General features: G+C 38.2%; 2 protein-coding genes across 6 annotated transcripts in view; one reads left to right on the top strand and one right to left on the bottom strand.

Moving 5' to 3' along the window:
• Positions 1-2424, top strand: part of mtbp (MDM2 binding protein) — a 36819-nt gene extending 34395 nt beyond the window's left edge. For 3 of the 5 annotated variants that reach the window (XM_062980057.1, XM_062980059.1, XM_062980056.1), the window contains one exon: positions 1089-2424. In XM_062980057.1, coding sequence (XP_062836127.1) covers positions 1089-1265 — 177 coding nt within the window. In that variant the 3' untranslated portion in view covers positions 1266-2424. The remainder of the gene's footprint in view (positions 1-1088) is intronic. The other 2 variants (XM_062980058.1, XM_008116914.3) reach the window with 1 other exon arrangement.
• A 720-nt stretch (positions 2425-3144) lies between these two features.
• sntb1 (syntrophin beta 1) overlaps positions 3145-26488 on the bottom strand; it is a 135125-nt gene continuing 111781 nt past the window's right edge. The window contains exons 4-7 of the mRNA XM_062980060.1: positions 18281-18420; positions 9930-10126; positions 8344-8534; positions 3145-7882 (exon numbers count right to left, since the gene is read on the bottom strand). Coding sequence (XP_062836130.1) covers positions 7790-7882; positions 8344-8534; positions 9930-10126; positions 18281-18420 — 621 coding nt within the window. The 3' untranslated portion in view covers positions 3145-7789. The remainder of the gene's footprint in view (positions 7883-8343; positions 8535-9929; positions 10127-18280; positions 18421-26488) is intronic.

Here is a 26488-nt window from a genome sequence, read left to right as displayed (position 1 = left end):
GCTGTATGTACATACAATACATTATATTATTAGCATAGCACAATATTAGCATTATACATTACTATATTGAACTATACCACTATACTGTAACACTATATGTAATATATAACCTATAATTAATATTATTATATGGTATTATTAGTATTATATAACATAATATTTTTATCAATATTACATGTATATACAATATATTATCTTATTAAAACTGATATAAAAACATATTACAAAACTGAAGTTGGGGGCCAGGTAAATGACCTTGAAGGGTCGCATCCGGCCCCCGGGCCTTAGTTTGGGAACCCCTGTATTAGAACATGTGGTTTTATTCTATCCTGTTTGGGCCTATAAGTCACTTTCATTGTCAAAAAACTGCTGCTAAATTTGTATAGCTCTTTCGAGAACTATTTGATGGCAGACCCACATTCGTCACATAATACATTCTAAATAGATACTCAGCCATTATTAACTTAGTAATAAGTGCAGTTCTATTACCACTCACCTGCTTTTCACCTAAAAATTCTGTATGTACACTTTAGGGGCTTTTAAAAATTCTACACTTAAAATGTGTGGAACTATCTAACTTTGCTTATGGTGTGAATCTGCCCCCGTTGTGGTTTGTTTTCTGTTTATGTACAAAGCAGCATGAAAGTGTTAAGATGGTAAACTTAAGAGCTTCATGCTTTTGATTAGTTTCACAGCTTTTTACAGTTTTTCAGACACTAGAGGTCTGAATTGTGCATGATAGGCACAGACCAACAAAAAGGAGTTACTGCTTTGGTGAACTCTGGATCCCAGACAGCATCCTGTCAGGCAGCATTATAATCCTTTCCAGCTTTTGAGTAAAGTTGAGGATATTGATTTAACACACTTCACCTACAGAAACTATCAGGTGACTCTGCCTACATGCTAATCCCTGCTAGCCCACATGGCATGCTGTATAAATATGGGTTTGCTGTGAGTGATACTATCAGTGAACAAGGAAAATCCTTGCAGTGCATTTTCTCTTTCTCTCTTTTGGCACATCCACACTTTAAAATTTAAACATTAAAATCATAAGCTACATATTCTAATATATTGCATTTCATATTTAGGATCTAAAAACATCTAGAGGTCTGTTTGATGAAATGAAGAAAGCCGCAAACAGCAATGTTAAACAGGTGATCTTGTGTTTGTTTACGTGTGCGTGTCTGTGTGCAAATAAATTCTGCTTCCTACACAAAGCAGTATTAACAATTTTTACGATAAATTCCTGGCTCCTCTTATTATAGTAACATTGGGTTCATTATTCTTTATCTGAATTAGCGGACCATTAGTTATTTGCACTGGACTGATGAATGGATCTGAAAAACAATTTATCCCCTTGGAATTGATTTTTGACTTCATTATTGGTTTGATGAGAGTCGGTGTGGTGTAGTCATCTGATTGTTGGACTAAGACACTGGTACTGGAAGCCCAGAGTCCAAATCCCTGCTTAGGCATGGAAACCTATGAGATGCCCTTGGGCAAGTTGCATGTTCCCAGCCTCAGAAAAAGTCAAGGCAAAATTCAGTCTAAACAAGTTTTGCCAATAAAATCCTGTGATACGTATGTTCACCTCAGGGTTGCCATGAAACAGAAATGATTCAAGACATGCAATAACAGCAGTCGATCTTGCAGATTGGTAATAATTTCATTTTAAGTTCTTAACAGAATTTAGTATATTAGTACGAAAGTGCAGCTGACTGATTTGCCCATCCCTATTTGTAATGAGGTTTTTAAAAATTAATTTCCCCAGCATTAAAACTGCCCTGCTTTTCTTTGTCAAAGTAGTTCAGGAATTATCCTCTGAAGATTCCTAATAATTTCAACATTTGTTAGTTTCTGTTTTCTGCACTGCATCGTGCCATAGCTTAGTACATAAGGAAAAGTGCACTGAATCAGACCAAGGCAAGATTGATATATATAGATTGTATCTGATGAATCTGGCTGCATTCAGTGAGAGAATATGCCAAGTAAAACTTTCGTTAGTTTTTAAACGTTGTTGGTTGCTTTTCCTGTGACCGACTAACATAGCTACCATGCTGAACATGTTATGCATCTTTTTATCTGGATTTTATTTCTTAGATAAAATCCCCCAAAGTAGGATTTTGTTCAGGCTGCCTATTTTATTTGTATGTCTATTTCTGGCATGTATTCACAGGTGATTGAATGGGTTTTAGAGAAGACCAAGGAGAAATGACATGTGCCTGAGCCCTTGAAGACCCTTATGAGTGAGTGCAGCACATTAAGTGGACAGCCTGGAGCCTTTTAAATATTATTTGGGTGGCTGAAACCAGCAGTATATCTAACGTATTTGTGATATTAAAAGTTACCTTGATGTGAGCTACTCTCTGTAAATACTAAGTATTTATTATAACAATTTATAAAAAAAAGATGCAGTGAGACCTCTTTACTTGTGAAGTGTGTGGTTTGTATCTCTGCCAACATTTAAATATTTTGTCCATCTGTCATTCTACGCAAAACCATACACGTCATCACCAAATTTGGCGTGTTAGCTATGAGACTGAAACAAAGACTACAGTAAGGTTTTGGATCCAATCCATCAACAAACTTGGGTACCTATTGTAAAACAAATCCTTCAGATTTCAGTAGTTTTTGCTCTAAAATGGACATACTTTGAAATTATTTTAATCACATTTGAGATTTAGACTTGGTTCAAGTTTGGGACTAATTGGCAAACTCAACTTTTGGAGATGCTTGTTGGTTATAATTCATTTTTCCTTCACTGAACCCTAATCAAGCAGGTGGGTATACAAAATGAGTATGAATAACTTTTAATGTGTACAATTCTTCACCCCAAAAGATCGTATTTTCGCACAAATTAATGTCCAGTTGCTATCCCTTGTTCCATAAGCCAGATTTCTTCCTTCAGCTGTCAGCTGCTGTTCTTGCACTTGACACTATATTCATTGCTATTGTGACTGTCAGTAATGGATGAAAGTTACTTTAGTGAAGTAAACAAACCACTTGACAGTTATTTAGTGACAGGGGCTTACAACGTAACTGCTGTCATCCAGTGAAATGAGTCCTTCACTCAGTTTTAAAAACTGCAATTAGATTAAAACAGTGTAAGATTACTTTTCGCCCATAATTACCAGCTCACAAAAATTCCAATAAATGATTTTTTTATTAAATATAGTCTTTTCCCCTCTAAAATATAAATATCTTAAACTATTTTTATAAATCTTGACTAGCTTCATATAATTCATTCCATTAGTCCCAACCCAATATGAGTAGGTCCAAAATCTGTATTTCATCTGTCTATAAATATAAAATTATTATTCTTTGCAAACTAGTTATTTACTTATTCTTCATATTGTAATTTGAGCACCATAAATTACATGACATACGGCATCATTTGATCATTGATAACTAATAGATGAACTCTGACTATTTACAATGCAGATACATCTATTCCAGTGATTTTAAAGTATGTAAAGAAATAGTGCAGTATAATTTACATATGCACTGATTTATTCTAAAATACACATTATTCTCTTTGTTATCCACTGACTTTCTGTCATTCAGATTCACACATAACTTCCATTAGTAACTGTTTGGCAGTTGTTATAGATTGGTATTCTTCTATATCTCTGTGTTGGTTTCTTAATTTTTTACAAAAGGAAATGAAAGTAAAATCACATCCTACATTGACACATTGAACCATCACTGACAGAGATCCTGTGCTCTTACTGAGAGTCCCTACCTGTAAAGATATTCCTATTCACTTCAATATAGTACAGAAATCTTCAGGCTGCATGGTTCTTTTGTAATACCATTAATGTGAAAAATGGTGCATATGAGCCTTCAACTCACTGTTGACTTATAGCGACCCCATACATCTCATAGGGTTTTCTTAGACAAGGCATAGTCAGAACTCTAAATCAGAACAAAAACATTTAAAAAGTAAGTTACAGTTTGACCCCTATATCCACAGGGAATACATTTCCAGACTTCATGCTGATACATGAAACCATGGAGAACAGTGAACCTTCTTTGAATTGAAGGACCTCAGGCCCAAAAATACCGTAAAATCATGCTGAATGATCTTGAAAATTTGAGTGGATGTGGATAAATGAAACCATGGATATAAGGGTTGTACTGTATCATTACTTTTAAAATGACTACAAGAGTAACTACCCCACCCTTAATTCTATCTAACTGGGCTGGTACACATGTAATGTTGTGCTTACTGCAGTTAACTCCTCAAATACTTTTTCTGAAACAAGTTTCCCATGTGTGAATTAACCAGCCATGCCAATACCATTGCCCATGTTAATGTTAATGCTTTAGACCAGTGGTTCTCAACCTAGAGTCCCCAGATGTTTTTGGCCTTCAACTCCCCAAAATTCTAACAGCTGGTAACCTGGCTGGGATTTCTGGGAGTTATAGGCCAAAACACCTGATAATATTGATAATATTATAATGTAATACAATATAATAATATACTTATATATTATATATTACATGTAATATATATTGCAGTATAGTACAATATAGAAATATATATTTACCCCAGGTTGAGAACCACTGCTTTAGACCCTGATAGAGGGGGAAATGCTAACTAGTTCAAACTGGGATGATAGGGGCGTACCTGCTATACCAGTGGTTCTCAACCTGTGGGTCTCCAGATGTTTTGGCCTTCAACTCCCAGAAATCCTAACAGCTGGTAAACTGGCTGGGATTTCTGGGAGTTGTAGGCCAAAACACCTGGGGACCCACAGGTTGAGAACCACTGCTACACTGTTCCAGGCAAATCTTGAATCTTTTCACCATAATTAAGAAAGCAGAGCTATAAAACCACCAGCGAACTTCCATTTTTGCTGTACCCTGAAAGTATCTACTTAAATGGTGTAGTGAATATTCAAAGAGGATTTGGCTTTGTGTATTCTGTAGGTAAAATATTTTCCCAGTTTAGCTCATGTCTATTTTTATTTCTTTACCTCACCCCACTTCCAGGGAACTGTTTTTAAAATGATGCACAACTGATTTCCCTTTTGTCTGACAATCAAAGGACTTCAGTGTTGAAAATTTAGCAATGTCCCAGAAAGCTTTAACAAAGATAACTGTAACATTAGCTCCAAAACTCCCTGTTGTATTTTTTGTCTTTGTATATAAAGTAGGGGTTTTAGTGTTGATGCATTTAAAAATCATCACTTTGCTTGTGTTCAATAGGAAAAGAATGTTTTAAATGACACTTGATCAGAGAGAAAGACAGATACCTTGATGCTGTTGGTGTTACACAGCTCAGCTGCCCAAACGTGTGTGTGGATTTCAGGGGGAAGGATAATTAAGATGCTCTTTCCCTGTATTATAATTCTTAAGTTATATGAACCTTGGTTTTTGGGTTTTCAAACTATTCCTGGACTGAACTTTAGTGGCTGACCATAAATGTATAGAAGTTTAAGAGAACACAAATTGTGCAAATATGTACATACATATTAAAAATTAATATGAAATTCATGATTAAAGGCAGAGGTTCACAGACCTCCTCCTGATTATGATTCTTCTGAAGCCCAGCTGATAATGAAAATGGCCTTGGAGGAGCTGCTTAATTTCTCTTCCTGGTTTGATGCCCCAAGAGAAAGCTGGTCAGGGAGATATATTAATTTGAACATATTTATTTATTAAAGCCTGCAAAATAAGGCTTAGCCCAATTCTTATGAGGTGGCTACTGGTATCTGAAGGACAATACTGATTTCTCTCTGACCAGCATCATCTCCTTTCTTCATTGTGCTTCTGTTTGTTCCTTTTTTGGTTGAACCATCGCTTTTGACTGAACATTTCATACTGTCCCCAGCTGTCTGCTGACTTTAGCACCTAGCGACATTGTCCACTCCAAATTATCTTTAGAAGCTCTTTCAATTATATAAAACAGGGAATGCCCCAAAACCCATTACTTTGAATACTTAGCTATTAATGGTGTCTTTTTAAAAACTGTTCAAGAAAGTAGAGGGAAATGAATAAGGATCCTAACTAGGAAACAAGAAAGGAGCAGCTCTGAGTCTTGCTTACGTTCTTTTCTAAACAAAGTGCTCTGCTCCTGCAATTTATATTGCCTGATAGTGATCCATTAAGTAGGTGGATTATTATTTGGCTATTTCTGTTATTCCAAGAGGCCCAAATCCAGAACAGAAAGGGAGCAGAAAATTAAAACATCCTTACAGTCCAACTAAATTCCTGAACTAAAGTGGGATCAGGTAGAAAAAAACTTTGGCAAAACAGAATCTACCCCACTCAGCTCTTAAAAGCCACATTTCTTTCTCTAGTATAAAGTTGCTGCTTCTGAATGAATCATTTACCCCTCCCATGCACCGACTCACACACAAAGGAACAGACTATGTTGGTGTATAGACTGGGACACATTTTGTTCAGCCTGGTCTAGAGTAAGTTGCAATCTCTGCTTCAGATCCTAGGGTGGAGGTTTGGAAGGTTCAAAAATCCATGAATGCCATTATTCATAAAAGAACTGCAATTGCACTATTTTAAAAAAATCCTGTGTAGCTCTTAATACAGTTTGGCCACCAACAGCCAATGTTCAATTAAATTTCTTCCCAAATAACTTTTTTTTAATGTTTGCTACTAAATGTTTCAAACTGGCTTGTGTATCTCAGCAATATTTAAACCAAAAATTTACACATAACTAGACAATTCCACTTTTTATCAAAGCCAGACTGCTTCATTTTTATACTAGCAAATTTTCTGTGTAGCCATTACAGGGCTGGAGACAACAGCTTTTGCAACAACCCAGTCATTGGACATCCTGGCTAGAGGGGAACCAGAGAAGCTGCAGCCTACAAGCTCTGGGCCATTGTAATCCTTTGGAGATGTAATCCTTTGGAGATGCTCACCTTCCTCAAGAGCTCACTCACCAGGCACACTCTGGATGCTTGATTTGTGGCTGATGGACTTGTACTAACAGCAACCCTAAGTCTAGCCTTGCCAAAGGTGTTGTTTCCAGAATGCTGGAAAACCATACAAATCTGATAGATTCCCAAAACATTATGGGGATTCACCAGCTGGAAATTTTTAAAAATGGAAAGACAACACCTTCCATTGTACAGAGGCTCTGTGGCTTTATCAAATCCTGTGTGTATAACTATTCACCTTGCTACTTAACCCTTATTTTTAGTGTTTTTGAAACTGGGTTGCTTTTTAGTGCATACTATCAGTTGACACAAATGATCAGCCAGAGCTCTTCGGGAATATCTTCTGCCGCAAATAAACAGAGAAACTAGCCTATAATTCTCTAGGGACCTAGGGATGCTCTGCAGTTGAAGATATGAAACAGTGGGCATGCTTTCCATTTAGGGAAGTTTGTCCACCATTACCAATATTCTCACTTAGGTATCCCTGAATTTTCTATGAAATTCTGGTGCTTCTCAGACCCAGCTTTAAAACCATTACTTCATAATACTTATATAGGCACTGTTGTGATTTTGTAATGCCAGCATCTGGTATTAAGCTATTACTCCTTCATTATTCAATTTTTGCCTTTATTTACAGCAATCAGTGTCTTCCTTCCAATGGCTTAGATGAAGCTTATGTTCCTGCTTTCAGTCTTCTTGACAACTCTTATTCTTCTCTGCCTGTTTTATTATAGCTGTTTTATTAAACATAGGCATTGCCTCAGCCCAGTGAGGAATAGTTGTTAATCCATTGCTGCTCCAGGTGTTCCCCAAATGTCACTTGCATTCTAGGCTGAAGAGACAGCTCCATCTTCCCTCTTGCTTGAACAACAGATAGATGGCATTTATGCTACCAATCCAAGTCTTGTAATCTTGGCTGAAAGGAATGAATGAATGATGAACACAATTGGCTTTGGACAAGAGTGAAGATCCAGTTGCTGAAATTGGAAGAGACAACAAGAGATTATGACAGGATTTGTTTTTTTTTTTTTCATATGAAGAACATCTATGAAAGAAACTAGGTTGAATCCAAAGCTGTCCTGCTCACAGAAGGAACCCCATAGTGAGCAAAGGGGATCCTTATCATTCAATACTATGTTTTTCAGTGTTAAAAACAGTAAATTTGTACTGACAAAGAGCAGACTTTCCTATTTTTGTTTCTTTTGGATGCTCCACCCCTGAACGTTAACTTTAGGAATGTAAAGTATCATTTTTTGATGTCTAGGAAGAATGGCATGGAATTTCCTCTCCAAGCCCTTCTCAGATTCTTCAGCACTTGTTTTAGAGTACAACTATGAATGAAATGCTACCTTGTAATAACAGTTTTGAGGTGTCATATGTAACAACAGTCAGAACTATGTGGTGAAATGAGTGAAGATCCAAATCAAAACACACTTACAATTTCACCTTCCTTTCCTCCAAAGTCTAGATAAAGCATTCGAATCCCATCATCCGAGGACATTTTTAGCTTCTCATAAGGAAACTGTAGAATAGTTTTGGGAAAGGCACCGTCTTGAGGTTCAGTTGTGAGAGAAAATCCATGGTCATAATGGATGGTCAAACGGCACTCCTGGTTTTTATAGGTGCAAGCTGAACAAGGACAAGAACCAACAGAAGGGTTGAAGAACAACAGGATAAAAAGGGATGTCCTCTATCACAAAGAGAACAACTGAGAGACTAACTGGTTTGCAACTGATTGAAAACCAGCAGGATAGCATAGAAGAAATGTTCCAGAATATTTGATTGCCTACCACCAAGAACACCAAAGATGAATCTCATTTCACTTTAAAGGAACCATTCAAGCCCCCAAAGATTATCCCCAAAATTGGTTCACCGTCTTCAAGAGCTCATTAAAAACTTGGAACTAAAATCTGGAGCTGATTCACCACCCCGTTTATTTTTGCCTTAATGCTACACTGCAGTTGAAAATCAGTGGGTGTCAACTACATAGACTATACTGATTTTGTGAATTCACAATTTGGGACAAAGAAAAAATAAACCTAACAAAGAAACTTGTTTGTGTGAAGGGGAAGGAGTATGACATGTGAGTATAAGGGAGGTCTGAGAAATTTCTAGGTGTCAAGACATTGTATGATGATGCCTGGGACTCAAACCAAGTAGTCCCATAAAGCTCTGTCCAGCCTTCAAGGTTTTCCCCTGTGATATTCAACATAACATTTGCATGCAAGGATTTACTTTTTTCTTCAGCAGAAGAACTAAAAGGGAAGCAGCACAACTGAGAGACCAGCGATGTTTTGTCTCCTTTTCTCCAATATCTGCCATACAATGGTAGCCAGTACATTAACAGATCAAAAGTGGCAATATCCTAGATAGTTAATGCAAAACTGCAACTTTAAGAACTTGTACAGTAGAGTCTCACTTATCCAACATAAACAGGCCGGCAGAATGTTGGATAATAAGGAGGCATTAAGGAAAAGCCTATTAAACATCAAATTAGGTTGTGATTTTACAAATTAAGCACCAAAACATCATGTTATACAACAAATTTGACAGAAAAAGTAGTTCAATACGCAGTAATGCTATGTAGTAATTGCTGTATTTACAAATTTAGTACCAAAATATCATGATGTATTGAAAACATTGACTACAAAAAAGCGTTGGATAATCCAGAACATTGGATAAGCGAGTGTTGGATAAGTGAGACTCTACTGTATTTGAGTTTGCTTTTTTCTTCCCTTTTTGCTCCATTTCCCTGGCCCTAGACTTGTTTGACTGTTTTTGATTTCAGAAGAATAAGAAACACACTTCTATCAGAAATGTCTTGAAGGCATACAGCAATAATGCTACCGATTGAATGCCAGCCCATGTCTATTTAGAATTAACTCACATTGAGATCAATGGGATCTATTCTTAGGTGTGTGTGCAACACTGGGGCTCCAAGTGAGAAGAAGCATCTAATCTTTAGCAAAAATCTACCCTCACATCTGCTACAGTTTCACACAAATTTCTGTGGGTTTCACTCACCAGTTGTGATTTCCATAGAGAGCTCTGCTGCATTGTGGCAACCTTGCACGATGCTCCTTGTCCACAGCGAGAGGTCTCTGTTAGTCTCTGTCTTAAAGAGATGGCTTTCAATTCCTTGCCGTGTGCCTGTGCGAGTAGCAAAGGATAAATCCACCCCAGACTGGGGAGAGCCCTTCCCTGGCCCTGAATGCACCAACCTGAAAACAAATGAATAAAATTAGAACCCGCTATTAGAAGAATGGATCACAGCTGAGTGGTACAGCATATGCTTAGCAAATATTAGATCCCAATTTCAAATTCTAGCAACCAACCAACAACTTGATGGTACTATATGTATGTGTGTAACATACACACACACACACACACACACAAGCAATCGATGGATACATAAATGGTAAGATATAAAAAACAAGGAAGAAACAATAAAAACAAATCGGGAGATAATTACAAAACTTACAATAAGCTAGGATTTATAACAAAGACATGATGTGACTGCTTCAGAAAGGTTATTCTAGGTTTTCTCGCAAAAGCCATGGTGCTGTCTAGAAGCAGTAAAGCAATGAGATGAGAAAGTGGGACATTTCCTGGGGCGCCAATGAACTCAGAAGTTGCCACTGACAGGATTAATTAGGATTCTGAGAGATGCTTCTCTCAGCTTTTGAAGTGTGGCTTAATTTGAAGATGATTTTGTCAGTGTGGAATGTATTGGTCTCTTCCAAAAAGAATGTGTTAACTGATTATCACAAGTGTTTTACTAATCTTTCTTCTCCAGCTGGATTGGTTGTGTGCAAAAATGTCACTCAAAGTTTGAGCATGTTCTTTGCACAAAGACAGAGGATTATGTCAGGGAGGGGAATTGGGATGTCTTCTCCCAAGTAAGTTTTATTTATGCCGTTTGGACCAGTGAGATATAGTCAATGTTGGGCTACAACTCTGAAGACCAGGGTCTAAATCCCTGTTTAGGCATAGAAGGCTATTCGGTAACCTTAGGCATGTTACACTGCCATAGAAAACTAAAGGAACCCCCCCCCCTTCTTTGAACAGATCATGTCAATAAAATGCCAAGATAGCTTCACCTTAGGGAACGTCAGACCTAAGATTAGATCTGTCCTTCCTGAGGTCCCTGTCTAGTGTGTACATCCTCCAGATCGCTATACTCCAGATCTTATTTTCTATGATGCCACAGGTTCAAGGTTTTCTAATCTTAGAGGTTGTAATGCCTCTCCTAGTGATTAAGTCTACATGTGCCTTCAAACTGCCTGTTTACTTACTACAACCTCAGGAATTCCATAGCATTTTCTTACAATACTCAGAGATGGTTTTATCCAGTGGTTCCCAACCCATGGGTCACAACCTCAAATAGGATTTTCTGTTAGGGTGACCAGGCAATGGTGAGCTATGAAAATTTTTAAATGGCAAAAAAAAAAACACGTAATAGAATAATCCTTCACAGAATTTGTTTGTGTAAATGTGTAACGATCTTTCATTCATTGGGTTAGATTGTTGTGAGGTCTAGGTTCATATGCAGTTTGGTGATTGGCTCTATGGAATGCGGGGTCTGCTCAGCTTGTGATTGGGCAGTTCTTAATTATACATGCACGCTCAGTGCCTAGTCTTTGTTTCTTGTGCATGGCAAAGTATTTTTCTTCAATGCCAACAAATTCTATGAAACACAATAAATCATATCTCAACACGAATTGAATGATCCTACTTCCAGGAATCCGAGGCCCGGGGCACTGCATTATTTCCCTTTGGCCAGCCGAGCAGCAAGCCAAGAGCAATCAACCATGAGCCAAGCAGTGCTGTAAGGTCCAGACACCATAGTCAGCACTGAAGCAGCGCCAACAGCTGTAATTTTTGATGTATCATAGATCACTTTGCCTCTATAAAATGAGGTCGCGACTTGAAAAAGGTTGGGAACTGTTGGTTTTGCCAGTTCTTTCCTCTGATATATAACTTGTGGCACCTAGTATTGGTGGTATCCCATCCAAAATAATTCTGCCCTCAAATGAAATTTTCTTCTCAATCCCCAAATGTTTAGTATTACAAACCAAGTCACTGAAAATAATTCACACTTATAGGCCTTATATTTGCTATGTTCACATTCCCTTGGCTGTCCCTTTTCTTTGGATTCCTAAATTCTCTTTTTAAATGTTGCATTGAAGTTTAAAGTTACTGTGATGCTATAAATTTGGGTAATACATTTCAATTTCACAAAGGGAGAAGTCCTATTTTGAAGACAGAGTTCTTATTTTGCAGTTGTCACCCCCCTCACTACACCAGTATCATATTGCTTAACTGTCAACCCTAACCAACCACAGACACCATAAGAAGAAGCTTCTGAATTATCCTAAAGGCCTCTCTAATCCCATATTTTATTTTCCTACAGTGGTCAAACTTTGGGGAAAACCACAAGTAGCTGGAACTAGAATCAAGCCCCCTCTCTCGACATACTATGTTATAATATCGGGTATGAACACTTTCCCATTGCCAAGGTCTTCCCATAATGTTTATTCAGAAGTAAGCCCCAGCCAACGAAGGCACACAGTGATGAAGATCAAGTTTCCTGTTTGCATTTTATGCTCATTACATTAGTTTCTACAGAGCAAACCTGTGGAATTACTGACCAAAAGCACCATTCAGTTTCTCTGTTGTCAGTTTCTTCTTACTCTATGGCGATGGCAGCAGGGATAATTGTGAATTTACTTTTATTTCCCCTCATTTTTGCATAGCGAAATGTCACTACTTTGTATATTAAGAAAAGAAAATAAAGGAAGAAAGTTGAGATAAACAATGAGCCCCCAAGTTTTATTTTTTGAGGTCCTCATGGTCAGCAGCATCTCTTCCATTACATAAAAAAAGTAATGCAGCAACTTCATAGTTGCATTACCATCATTATTTTGCTTTTGCCCCAAGAGTTAGACTTAAAGCACCTTAAAGCAATATAATTGAAAACACAAAAAGTAAATATTGGAGTAGAATTAATCTTATTACAATATTAAAACAGTTTTTGCCTGTGTAAAAGAATAAAATGTAAAGATTTCAAAAATAACCCCATTTTCTGGAAGTTTTAATCCTGCTGAAAAACATTATGAATGTTAGAAGTGGCATTTTCAAACAAACCGTTTTGATTATACTGTCCCTGTGACTTTCTGAAAACGAAGTGGTATCAGAAAGAGACTCCACTGACAACATCTTTTCTCACATATTAATAGTTTAAAGAGAGAGAAAGAGGAGCTTAAAGGGATTGTGTTACTGTAGCCTCTCAAACTAGCCAATTCAGTTAAAAGCATTTCTCGTTTTGTGTTCGGATGATGTGTAAAATAGCTATAGGCATTTACAAGAATAAGAGAAAACCAAAACATTAACTGACCTGTGATGGTTTTGTGTATTTGTTTTTAACTGTTTACGAACAAAGACTGCATCTGAATATCACAGAACAAGGAATTGGGGAAGCTGATAGTTCTGTAGTAACCTCATTTTTCACTGAAAAGAGTTCAATTGAGGGTTACTTAGCTGGGAAAGCTTTCCCAGGTAGCTGGTGTGAGGTGACAGCAGGAGGCATAGAAAAGCTAGTTATCCCCACAAATCTATTGGTGGGCATATGAAGAAGAGACTTGTAGATGGCCCATGATAGCAAATGGTCATTTTCTGAGTCATATGTCATATTTGCTCATCTTCATTGAATCCACTAATTTTTCAGAATTTAGGTCTGTTAGGAATTTTTGGTCTGATTTTGTACAGTTCTGAAAATGTTTGTGCATTGTATTATGTTGCGAACAAGGAAAAGTATAACATCCCCACAATGCTATCTTAGTACAAACTCAGGGTTGGGTCTTGGTCAGGGTTGGACCCTAACTGCTCATGTTGAGTAGATGTTGGCAACATATTAGCTCAGGAAGAAGCCAACAAAAATATGATTTGTACATCTGTTTGGGTCATCAAGAAAGAGAAGCATTATTAAAAGAAATGTCAAAGGCCAAATATGGCTCTATGGCAGTGATTCTCAACCTGAGGGTCCCCAAAGGTTTTTGCCTTCAACTACCAGAAATCCTAACAGCTGGTAAACTGGCTGAGATTTCTGGGAGTTGTAGGCCAAAACACCTGGGAGTTGTAGGCCAAAGTACATGCCACAGGTTAAGAATCACTGCTCTATGGGATTGTCCAGTGTCACAGACAGTGGTGAATAGTAACTAATAAATTCAGAATGAAACCAATGAAAACATTGGAGAATTACTTCTGTAGCTTTTTGTTTCTGTACACAGTGTGCCGGTGGAATAATTTCCCCAAGTAATAAGTTGTGCATGTGGAGGAAATGCATTTGCATGCACACATGTTCTTATGGGAACAGACAAATGCCTGTGGTCTTTTAGTTTGTCTTTCATGAATGGTTGCCCTGAGACAGCCTTCTTGCTCTCCAAACAAAAAAGTGGCTGTTCTAGACTCACACTGTTACTAACATGTTTGAATTATTAACTGCTGGCCAAAAAGTTCTGTCATTCTCCTATGCTGTCACTAAGACTAATCCCACATGTTTATATGTATATAGAACTCATATCAGTACTTGAATGTGTGTGTAGATATTAAAAGAATGTCAAAAGAACATTAATATAACTTTTTGTGGCCTATAAAGATTGGCCTTCCAGTTGAGATACAGTCACATCTGGAAGGCTGCCACTTGATCTGTTTAGTCAGGAGAGGGGAATTTCAGTTTAGATACAAGGCTTGTGCTTGACTTTAAAATGGCCTTTAACCTTCTCCCAATCTCAGAGCCACATAGAATCCTATAGTTGGAAGAGACCACATGGGCCATTCAGTCCAAACCCATCCTGTCAGGCAGAAACACATCAAGCATTCTCGACAAATAGCCATCCAGCCTCAATTTAAAAACCTCCAGAGAAAGGCTCCACTGGGCTCCCAGGTAGACGCATATTCCACTGACAAACAGCTCTTAATCTCAGGAGGTTCTTCCAAGTGTTTAGGTGGAATCTCTTTAACAATTTAAATCTCTGCAATTTGAAACCCTGGCTCTGTGACCTAGTCTCCAGAGAAGCAGAAAACAAGGCTTGCCTCCTCTATAAGTGCTGTTGGGTTGCAATTCCCAGTCCTGACTGTGTTTTTGGCATTTCAAATGCTGCAGACACTGAAAACATAGTTAGTGCTTGGCATAGGGGGTGGTGCCTTAAAATTAGTCTTAAAATTACAAACGGCCCTTTGAAGGGTATGGCCCTCGGTAAAAATGGTCTTGGCACCCCTGTACAAAACTATCTATACCCAGAATTATAATATACGATCCCTTAGATTATGCATATGCGTTCTAAATTAACGTTGTGTTCTGCCTTGGATCCCATGTCAGGAGAAAGAAGAAATATGAAACCAATAAACAAACTTGCACTATTTCCTCACAACATGGAGTTCTCGGCATTGTTGTGAGATAAGACCCCATTGGGGTCAATGGTGAGGCTTTCTCCACATTCATCTCAATTTGTTCTCCCCAGCTATGTAAGAAATGCTTCACTGACTAGCCTAGAAGTTAGCACTATGTGTAGCCAGCTTTAGCTAGTAACATGAGAGTGTTCCTTAAGCCACCAAGCGCTCAGACGTTGGTGGGAGGCCACTGGCAGTAGATGGAGCCTCATGTCAACAGCTAGTACTTTATTGACCATTAAAACACTATATATTTATCAGGGCAGGCCCTCTACTTTCAAGAGTGAGGCAGCCACCTCTGGCACATTTGAGATGTGAAATAGTAGTAAATGCTAGTGATTTATTTTTTGCATTTTATGTTTAGTGGGAGGAGGGATATTTATGGAATGTTCAGTCTGATATGCCAAAATATCTCAGCTAACTTTAGATACTATGAGTAAGGAGGAAAAGGTTCCAACTACTTCAAGCAACAAAATGCCTCAGGTGAAACTCAGATAATTACGTTACTTGTGTTAGCATGTGCAGAGCTTATAGGAAATGGCCTTTAAAAATATAATCAACAGGATACAACCAGAATATAAGATAGAAAATAGTTGCTACATACTATATGTAGTGCTGTACCTCCTGAAGGCTAAACATTTTGGTCATAAATTGTACACATACTAGTAAGCCACCATTGGTCTCAGCTAAATTTTGCTAAATGTTTATAATCGGATATATGACTTTGTATTTGATGAGTTTAATGCCACAAAATCCCAGTGGCATTCGCCATTCCTGTTAGCATTGCACACATCAGTACAGTATGACTCTTGTATTCATGGGATCAGTACCCGCAGTTTCATTAACCACATCTGACTATATATGCCCTCGCTAAGCATTTTCTAAGCCCTCCAGGTAATTCTATGGTATATTTCAACTGGACGTTGACCACAGAGTTCTGCTGGAGAACCCAGTGAGGCTCAGAGAGGTATCCACTCCAGGCATGTCCTAGGTCCTCTAACATGATTCTATAGTATATTTTCACTGGAAGTTATTCATTCGATACCTATGGTGTTGCATATGCACATGTAGCCCTAGAACATATCCCCGTGGATATAGGGGTTTTATTTATGTACTTAATGTGCTGCTTTTCTCTTGAATGAGTTTCATTTTGAGCTCCTTCATTTCACGACCTGTGGGCAGTGTATCCTCCCATTCTTTGTTTGATTGAAAAAGCATGGTCATAAGAACATCATGGCACTGGTTTGCTCAATTACTGGCTCTCAGTCAATTTCTGGGCCAATTTCAAAGAATTGATTTTTCTTCTCTATGACTTTCTACAGACCTGTGTGCCTATATGATCTCCTCTCTAAATCTACTTATCCAGACCTTTCTGTCTTCAAGTCCAATGTCTCCACCATGTGATTTGTGTTATATACCTCCTGGACTGAAGTCCTTTTCACTGATAGACCCTGGCTTCAGAGTGCCTTCTCTGTTGTCATTTAGTATTAAAACCATTTTAATTTTGCCATACCTTTTCATCTGACCTAACTTTAAATTGTGTTTACTTATTCAAAGTGGGTTTTGTTCTGCATTATATTTTAGTTTTTTATTGAATTTTGGATTGCTTCCCTTCTTGTTGCACATTTCCATTAGAACTAGGCAACCTAAAAATACTTAAGAACAATTAAACTTATGATGTTGGTTAGGTTGAGTCAAAAGCTTTTACCAATGGATTTTAACCACTGCTCCTTAAACCAAACTTCTTCTAAAGCTAAAATGTCACTCTCAGAATCTTGGACAGAAGGCAAGAAATATGCAAGAAATAACACACACCCTTGGATTGCTGAGTGTTTTGTAACTGTGATGAGATTTGAGTATCTTTAAACATGCCAGGGTGAAAATAAACAAATACAAGTTGTTTAAAGTTTGTCATAAACTCGTTCTCATCGGTGCTTAGCTAATAATCTTTATGCTTCTCTACTCTGTTCTTGTTTTACTTCTCATAATTCTCTTCATTCTGATAACTCTGTTCCTCTGATGTCCCCTATCCATCTGGAAAATATATTCCTTATCATAACTATGCTTCCCTGGAGGAAACAAGTGGCCAAAAAAAGGAGCATGAAGAGGGAATTGAAAAAGACGATTTAATGTTATAAATATTTTTAAGGACTTGGCAATGTACAGGGCCAAGCTGCTTCATTGATGCCAGCAATATTAATTCCAGAAAGAGTTATAACAAGAAGTCTAATGCTTCCATGTTGAAGTTATTTACATAGAAAAATGATGTAGGAGACTCAAACAGCAAAGATCTGTCTCCAAAAGCAGCACATAAACATAAAGAGTTCAATTAATCCTCATCTCCCTACCCCCCAAAAAACAATCATATGTATGAAGTGCATGAATTGAACATGTCGGGATCCCATTGTTTTCCTCAATTTCTCCTTCAAAATGGTGAATAGAAGTGATGTTACATTATTTTCTATCACTATTTTAGGGAAGAAACTGAAGGAGAAAAGGATCTGAATGAGAGTTTACCATAGCCCAGGAGTTTAGAGGTCCAGAAGGAGACCTTGCATGTTTGCACAGACTTGAAAAAGCTCTGACTACATTTTGGAGACATTTTATATCAAAAAAAAAATAGCACTTAAAAAGAAGTCTTTTGTGGGTTTGGAGGTTCAGGATGGCTTTGAGAGTCCAAGGGCCATACTTTCCCCATTCCTGACAGAAATTTGCTTTTTAATTCTCTCCACCAATCTCTGTCCCTTTTGTGTCAAAATTTTAAGGTGAAAGCATAGAGTTAGGAATGATCTTACTGTTAATTTTTGTAAGCAACTGGCAACCCATGAGGTAGACAGAGACTTTGAAGTGGACCAAAAACTATTTGGATAAACTAGTAACAAAAACTTATTTCTTTAAACGGATGCTTAAATAACAATAGGTACCTGGTGGCCAGCAAGGGGTAGGAATGAAGAGGACTAAACCAGGCTTCCTTGATCCGTGGCATGCTCTCATACATCAAGAGGTCCTTCTCAGTCAGTACTACAAGCACTGCCTTCCAATGCTTATCATTTTCCCCAACCACCTGGAGAAGAGAAAAGGAAGCATGAGCCTCAATGTCAACAAATGGTATTGGCAGATTGTAGCAGCCTGTAAGCATTGCAATATAAACAACAAGGAAGAATGAAATAATAATAATCTTATTTCTTACCCACCTCTCCTCATAGCTAAAAGTGAGTGACAACATTGCTAAAACATATTCCTGGTTACTTCAAAGTGAGTAATAAATAAATACATAAGAATGCCACCACTGATAGCTATGTTTTTAAAGTAATTACTGTCTGGATCTAAACTAAACAGGTCTCTGGATGTGTGGAATTTTCAATCTGAGTGTCATCATCAGGGTGCTTTGTCATTTATTCTAGCCCAGTGGTTCTCATCCTGGGGTCCCCAGATGTTTTTAGCCTTCAACTCCCAGAAATCCTAACGGCTGGTAAAATGGCTGGGATTTCTGGGAGTTGTGGGCCAAAAACATCTGGGGACCCCCCAGTTGAGAACCACTGTGTAGCCCAACATGACTCCAAGATGCAACATTTGCCCAAAAGCCAAGGAAAGGTTTGAGTGAATATATATGTGTGTGTGTGTGTGTGTGTGTGTATGTATGTTGGATAGCATAGGGAACGGTTAACACCCATGTGGTGTTTATTTTATTGTCTGTTCAGAAGATTTTACTCTATTCCTGTGATAGTTGGAGTCTGAAAAAAAATGGCTTGTTGTGGAAACAAGGATTGGTGCTAGAGCTTCAGTTGAGATGCCTTTTCCCATGAGAACTCTTTCAGGAGTGAATTTCCCTTCCTAGGGGTAGATTTCTCTCACTTCCTGTTGTCTCACCCCAGTTCTTAACTATGAAACATTTATAAGTCAGATGTTTGCAACTCAGGGACTGCCTGTATATTAAACAAGATGTATATTGATGTATTATTTTTTTAAAGTTGTGATTTTTTTTTATTCTAGGGGTGCATTTACACTGTAGAATAAATGTAATTTGACACCACTTTAACTGCTGTGGCTTAACACTGTTAAATCTTGGGAGTTGTAATTTTACAAGGTCTTTAGCCTTAGGGGAAAAAAAACTCAAGAGGTGATCTGCCACTGCCTTCCTCTGAAATATAGCCTATAGCACTTGGCATTCCTTGGTGTTCTTCATTCATGTTCTAGATCCTTGGTGCCTTCAAGGCCATTCCCCCTCTCTAGAAAAACCTAGAAGTCTACCCCCTTCCAAACCCAGAAATTATTTACTTACCTTTATTACCTACACTAGACTAGTCATTTAAGTTTTACCATGCCTTCCTCCTTGGACAGGGCCCAAGGTGGCTATGCTATAGATCTAAATTCTGTGCGGATTGATTCTGAAAAGATAATACTTGGGGAACTACAATCTCTCATCTTGAAGCTTGCATTTTTTTTGTTTAAAAGAGAAATATTGTAGTTGAAGTTATGAATATAAAAACAATAAAATTTAATTGGCAGTAGGAAATGAAGCTGCTGTGCAGAAAAGCATTGCACAAAACCGACACTTATATTCTGTCCTTCTCCAAACTGTATTTATAACCACTCAAACTCACTGAGAGTGCAGTAGACATTGCCAGCGCTGGACCTGATTAGCTCGGACAGCCATAAACACAAGATTTTGGTACTTCCTGCACAGCAGGAAATTGGGGCTGCATTACATCTTTAACCCTGATAGCAATGAAGGAGGCAATACTTGGAGAATTACTTCAAGAGGAAAATGAAAAGATGTGAGCGGCTGCCGTTTTCATTTCTAATCTCTTCCTGATCCCAATATGCACTACAATACAGGCTTGTGTTGTTGCTATCAGATCTGGCCACTAGCCAAGGCATACAAAATTCCCCACAGGGCACAGTAGGAATGGCTGTTAAGTAGCTTACGAAGAAAACAAGCGATGCCAATTGAGAAGGGCAAAGAGGGAGGAAGACATTACAGTTTCAGCAGGGCTGCCATTTTTGTGTTGGAGCGTGAATATCCCAGGAGAACACAGGAGTGTGACAAGGTGACTAATGAACTCACAAATATAACTGTACAGTGCTTTAAACATAAATTGGAGGAAAGTGTTTAGGGGTCAGGATCATGACAGGACCAGTAGATATTGAGTGCTCACTGTAGATATACATTTCTGCATGAGTTGGAGCCCTGATCATTGTAAATATTTGGAATCTATAGCAGAGTAGAGTGCAGCAGTGCCAACAAAGGCAGTGGTTCTCAACCTGTGATCCCCAGATGTTTTGGCCTTCAACTCCCAGAAATCCTAACAGCTGATAAACTGGCTGGGATTTCTGGGCATCTTGAGGCACAGAAGACTCATGATGCTCCCTTCTCAAAAAAAAAAAAAAAAAAGGAGGGGGGGGGGTTTACAAAGGACTAAATATTTTGTGAAAGAAGGGCAAAGCACCTCTACCTGCAATCAAGTAGCACCTTAAGCTGCTTAGATCTAAGAAATAATGGGGTTAAACAAGACAGCAAGGTTCTCTCTGTTCCCAATTGCTCTATATACAATTGTTGATGCTTCTTCACTTCCAACAATCAATCGGTTGGCACAGAGGACCACACTACAAATTGGCATCTGTAATGGTGAACCTATACAGCCAGTAATCCATATCCACAGATTCGGTATCCATGAATTCAATCAATCCGTGGCTTGAAGATATTTTTCTTAAAATTCCAAAAAGCAAAACTTGATTTTGCAATCTTTTTAAGGGCCACAACTTTACTATGTCATTGTATATACCGGGACTGAAGCATCCACAGATTTTGGTATCCACAGAGGCTCCTGGAATCAAATCCTAGCAGATACCAAGGGCTTATTGTACATATGTGTTTCTGCATGAGTTAGAACTCTGACCATAGGGTTCTCCAGCTGGCACAGAGGAACACACAAAAAATGGAAGAACAATGATACTATGGACTATGACTCTGGAGACAAGAATTCAAATCCCTGCTCAACCATGAAAACTCATGGAGTGACCTCAAGCAAGTCACATACCCTCAGCCCCTGTAACCCTTAGGATCACCATAAATTGGAAGTGACTTGAAGGCAAACAATAATAACAACTTATTCCTCTCACAATAAGGGATTCAATGTGTTCTAATACGTAGTTATGATATTCAACTGGGATTTTGGAGATCTAAGTTCAAACCATAAAATGTACTTGGTTACATTGGCTCAGTTTCTTGCTCTTGCTATGATGCCATAATTGCACCAGAGGACCAGGAATAAATTGACCATAATTGCTGCAAGAATGGGAAAGTGGTGTCAGTGAAAACCACTTCTGCCATATGAAAAAGCTACTTGGCTGCCAACGAGAAACTTTGGGGACAGAGATGTCTTTTTCTATTTAACCCTCATTGCTGTTGCACTTCAATCTGAAATTAACCTTATTCTGAGAGCATCACCTCCTTAAATTGCCAAAACATTTCTGTTTGGTAATCTGACATGATCTACCTCACATGGTTGTTGGGAAAATAGTAGGAGAAAGGAGGATGGCCATGTACACTGCCCTGCTCTCACTGGCAAAATAGATGGAATATCAACATTAGGAATGAAACAATAAAATAAGGGGGGAAATTAAAATGGGTTCTCTACAATCATAATAAGCTATGGCATTTTCTGCAGAAGCAAATTCTTATGTATTTATGATGAGGCACCTTCAAAACTCTTGGCATTTGGGTGAGCAGGGAAGTCTGTCAGAGTCAAGATCCTTCGGCTGGTTGGCTTATGAGAGATGACAAGATTGCAAGCTGCAAAAGTGACATCTACCTTCCTATTAAATTTAATCAATTAACTGAGATAAATATCCAGCCTTCCCCAGCTTGCAAGTGGTGACAGACAGGCAACTCTTGACGTTTAGCACATGTTTATGCAATGCAAAAGTCATTTCATTTTTTAAAAAAAGTCTTTTCCTACCTGGCATTTATGCAGAGTTCTGAATTAGATATGCATACCAGAAATGGATACAGTGCAAAGCTGTATTCTTTCTTCCAGATTACTCAACGATGGAAGATTGCTGAGGCTGTCAATCTATCAAGGGAAATCCTATTAACAAATTACATGCTATCTGCAATAGGGACATGAAAGTTTAAGGCTTTCAACTTGCATTTCTAATCTTGTGAGGCTTCTATTTTTTGATACACAATTCATTGTCTCTTTGACAAGCCTCTACTTTCTCTCTCTTCTCTTCTTTTCTCTTCTCTACTCTTCTCTTCTCTCTCTCTCCACCCCCTCTCCTTATAATATTCTATATACAACAACAACATTTATTCATGAGTCTATATAGACTCATCAGTGAACAAACAGTCATTAAATTCTCCCATTTCACTGTCCATAGTATACATGGTTGCAAGTAATACCCCTATCCGAGGTTAGTTTCTTTCTCAGCTTTATTGCCACTGCAAGGAATTTTGCCACTATGAGGGTCACCCTGTGGCACTTGTCCTCTAAAAGATATCTAACAATCCCCTGCAGGGGTTTGGCTGGTCATGTGGGACAAAATTGGATATAAAAGTAGGCTATGTTGCACTGTGTAATAGTGGCACTTCAATAAAATATGTTCTATTGTTTTTATTTCATTTCCTTCACAGGGGCATAGTCTTTGCGAGTGAGGAGTTCCACCTCTTAGCAGCTCTGAGGGAAATACATTTAATCTCGCCTTTGTAAAGAATCTGCGATATTTGATCACTGTAAGACATTTAGGTATTTGCATATTTTAAATGGCTTTCTGAATGGCAAGTTTAAGACTCTGGGGAGCATGGTGAATTTCTACAGGATCTAAGCTCTCCCAGGGCAATGTCCCGCAACCTTCAGGGATTCTTGTGCCAGTCCCTAAGTTATGAACAAGAAAAGTTCTGTAGGTTTGTTCTTAAGTTGAATTTGAATGAGAGTTGGAACAGGTACATTTTTAAGTGTAACTCCAGCCAGATAGATAGATAGATAGATAGATAGATAGATAGATAGATAGACAGATAGACAGATAGACAGATAGACAAATAGATAGCTTTGGATAGCAAAGGGAAGGATTAAGAGCGCTGTGGTGTGTGTTTTGCTATCTGTGCCCCTGTTCCATAGATTTCACTGCACTTTCTGTCCCTGTGATAATTAGATTTTGAAAAAATTGGTTTGTTGTGGAAACAAGGATTTGTGATAAAAGTTTCAACTGAAATACCTTTTCCCCATGATAACACTTTCAGGACTGAATTTCCCTTCCAAGGGGTAGATTTCTCACTTCCTTTTGTATCACACCCATGCTTAACTATGAGTCATTTGTAACTCAGGTCTGCCTGTATATAAAAATTAAAGGAGGCAAGAATATTTGTCTGTACCACCAATGCTGCTGCTAGGTGAAGTGGCCCACTATGATGTCACTGCACTGACTGTTGTTAGACAGTGAACTGGTTGTTGCTAGGTAAAGTGGTTCACTGTGATGTCACCGAGAAACAAAGGTGACGTGTATAAGGGAACACATTGCTAGAGTGTTCCAATGGTGATATTATTATTATTATTATTATTATTATTATTATTATTATTATTATTATTATTATGAGATAGAGCTAGAGAATGAAGAAAGTAGGTCTGCAGCAGTCCCAATGACAGTGATGCAATACCAGGTATATACAGTAGTTCTGAATAAAACAAATAACTTTCAAATTCCCTCAAATAAATACTGATACTTACAATATTTCAACAATATCACTTTTCTCAATAGTAACTAGACCATTATATTTGTTAATTTTTCAATATGCAAATACCTGGTCTTTGGCACAAAATACATTATCCTTTTATTCACCTTGTCGTAATCTCAGCTCCCACAATACAGCATGAGAAAGCAACAAAAGCTACAGTACAAGGCAGCCCTTGAACAGTATGAGCTCCCTCCCTGACCACTTGTTGGTTATTGATGTGTGGCTTCAAATCATTTTTTTATTTATGGCATCTCTAAGGGAAACCCTTTAGCCTGAAAAAGCTTCAGTTGATCAAAGGCTGAACAAACATTTGAACCCTGGCCTCCAGAATTCTAGTCCAAAACTCAAATCATTACACAATGCTGGCTCCTACTTCCATCTTAGCCCTGCCAATTAGAATTTGTTCCCAACTATTAAATAAAAAATGTGTTGTCGAAGGCTTTCATGGCCGGGATCACACGGTTGTTGTATGTCTTTCGGGCTGTGTGGCCATGTTCCAGAAGTATTCTCTCCTGACGTTTCGCCCACATCTATGGCAGGCATCCTCAGAGGTTGTGAGGTATGGATAAACTAGGCAAGGAAAGGAAAATATATATATCTGTGGAGAGTCCAGGGTCACTGGGAAGCCAGCATTAATGTTTCAGTTAATCACCCTAATTAGCATTGGAAAGGTTTTGTCTCTTGCCTGGGGGGCATCCTTTGTTCAGTCATTAGCCGTCCTTGGGGCTCCTCTGCCCTCAGAGTGTTGGTTCCCATCCACTGTTTTGATTTTAGAGTTTTTTAATACTGGTATTAAACAAAAACATCTAACCATAAAACTAATATCAAGTCTACAGAGGGACCACCAAAGGTAGTACAAGTAACATGAAAGGCACTGCAGGCTAATTAAGCCAGAGAAGTCAGCCAGAGCAGAGCACTTGATGAACCAACAGCATATTATTTGAGAACACAGAAATGCTGGGCCACTCTCACAACCACCATGTCAGGCTACACAGAGAAGCCATTGAAATCTACAAGCATGTGAGCAATTTCAACAGAAAGGATGAAACCATGAACATGAACAAAATTTGGCTACCAGTATTAAAAAATTCTAAAATCAGAACGGTAACTAAAGAGCAAGACTCAAAAAGCAGGGAAATTCCAGACAAGAATCAATCAGGGCTAGCTAAAATCTCCCAACAAAGGATTCCCCCAGGCAGCTACCAGCCAGGCCTTGAAACTGCAGGCCATTAAATGCTAAATGTTTTGAACAGAGATGGGGTAATATAGTAACTGCTGGATTCATTAGATAGAAAAAAAGCACATTCAAGTAGAAGTAGAAAACTTGTTTCCATTTAAAGGAAGTTTATCGAATAGTGGAGCAGAACCACTTATGGAGGGGTTGTTTGTAAATTATTTAGTTTTATAATTTAGTTAATTTGTGTTTTGTTATGTTCTATTTTATTTATTTGTATGTATATTTCAGACATAACAGAAATGTTCCAAGGGTTATTTTGTTTGAAAGTGTTCAGTAACAATATTTATATTAAAAATTAAATCTCCTATCTGAGCCAGATCACTTTTGAGAATCAGCTCACTGGTCATGAGTCATTTGAGGTAACAGGTGCCATTTGGTATTTTAAATATCTGGGAGATCTTTTCATTCTTTTGGATATGATCCCAAACCACATGCCAGGCCTGCTGGTTATTCTAGTAAATATTCAAGGCAGCTGTGGGAAACGCCTCTGAAATGTGCAAGAAACAATTTAGACTTTAAACTACTTGGTATCTTTTGTTTAAAAAACATGCCCCTCTGGGGCTAATGGAGAACTTTCTCTTTCCTTATGGTGTAATGGCTTGAGTGCTGGACGATGACTCTGGAAACCAAGATTCAAGTCTCTGCTTCATCATGGAAGCCCCTTGAATAACCTTGGGCCAATCACACTCTCTATGATCGATTTGCCTTAGGGTTGGTGTAAGTTGGATAGGACATGAAGGCACATAACAACAAAAATCTTCTTTATAACCTTCATGTGAGGAAAGAGAGCTCAATTTTAAAATACAACTGGTTGGTGATAAAACACAAATGCTCAGTAGAAAATGAAACAAATCTAAAAACTGCAAACTTCATATTTAATGTAATACGTAGTTTTGGTTTAAGGCCAGATGACTTTCTGGGCACAACCAAAAAGGTTATATATGTAGCCAAATATAAGAGGGTGGGCATCTAGCAAGGGCTGTCATACTGGGAAGGTGGGTTGGAGTTTTTGCTATTGTTGGGTGCTTTTGAGTCATTTCCAGCTCCCTGTGACCCTAATGCAAAGCTATCAAAGGATGTTCTGGAGCTGAGAGTGTGACATTTGTTCAAAGTCACCCAGTGGGCTTTCATGGCCAAGCAGAAATTCAAACCTTGGTCTTC

The sequence above is a fragment of the Anolis carolinensis genome, chromosome 4 (genome assembly GCF_035594765.1).
Source record: "Anolis carolinensis isolate JA03-04 chromosome 4, rAnoCar3.1.pri, whole genome shotgun sequence".
Lineage (NCBI taxonomy): Eukaryota > Metazoa > Chordata > Lepidosauria > Squamata > Dactyloidae > Anolis > Anolis carolinensis.
Note: the sequence above shows the minus strand (reverse complement) of the source record. Positions and strands in the feature narration are given on the sequence as shown.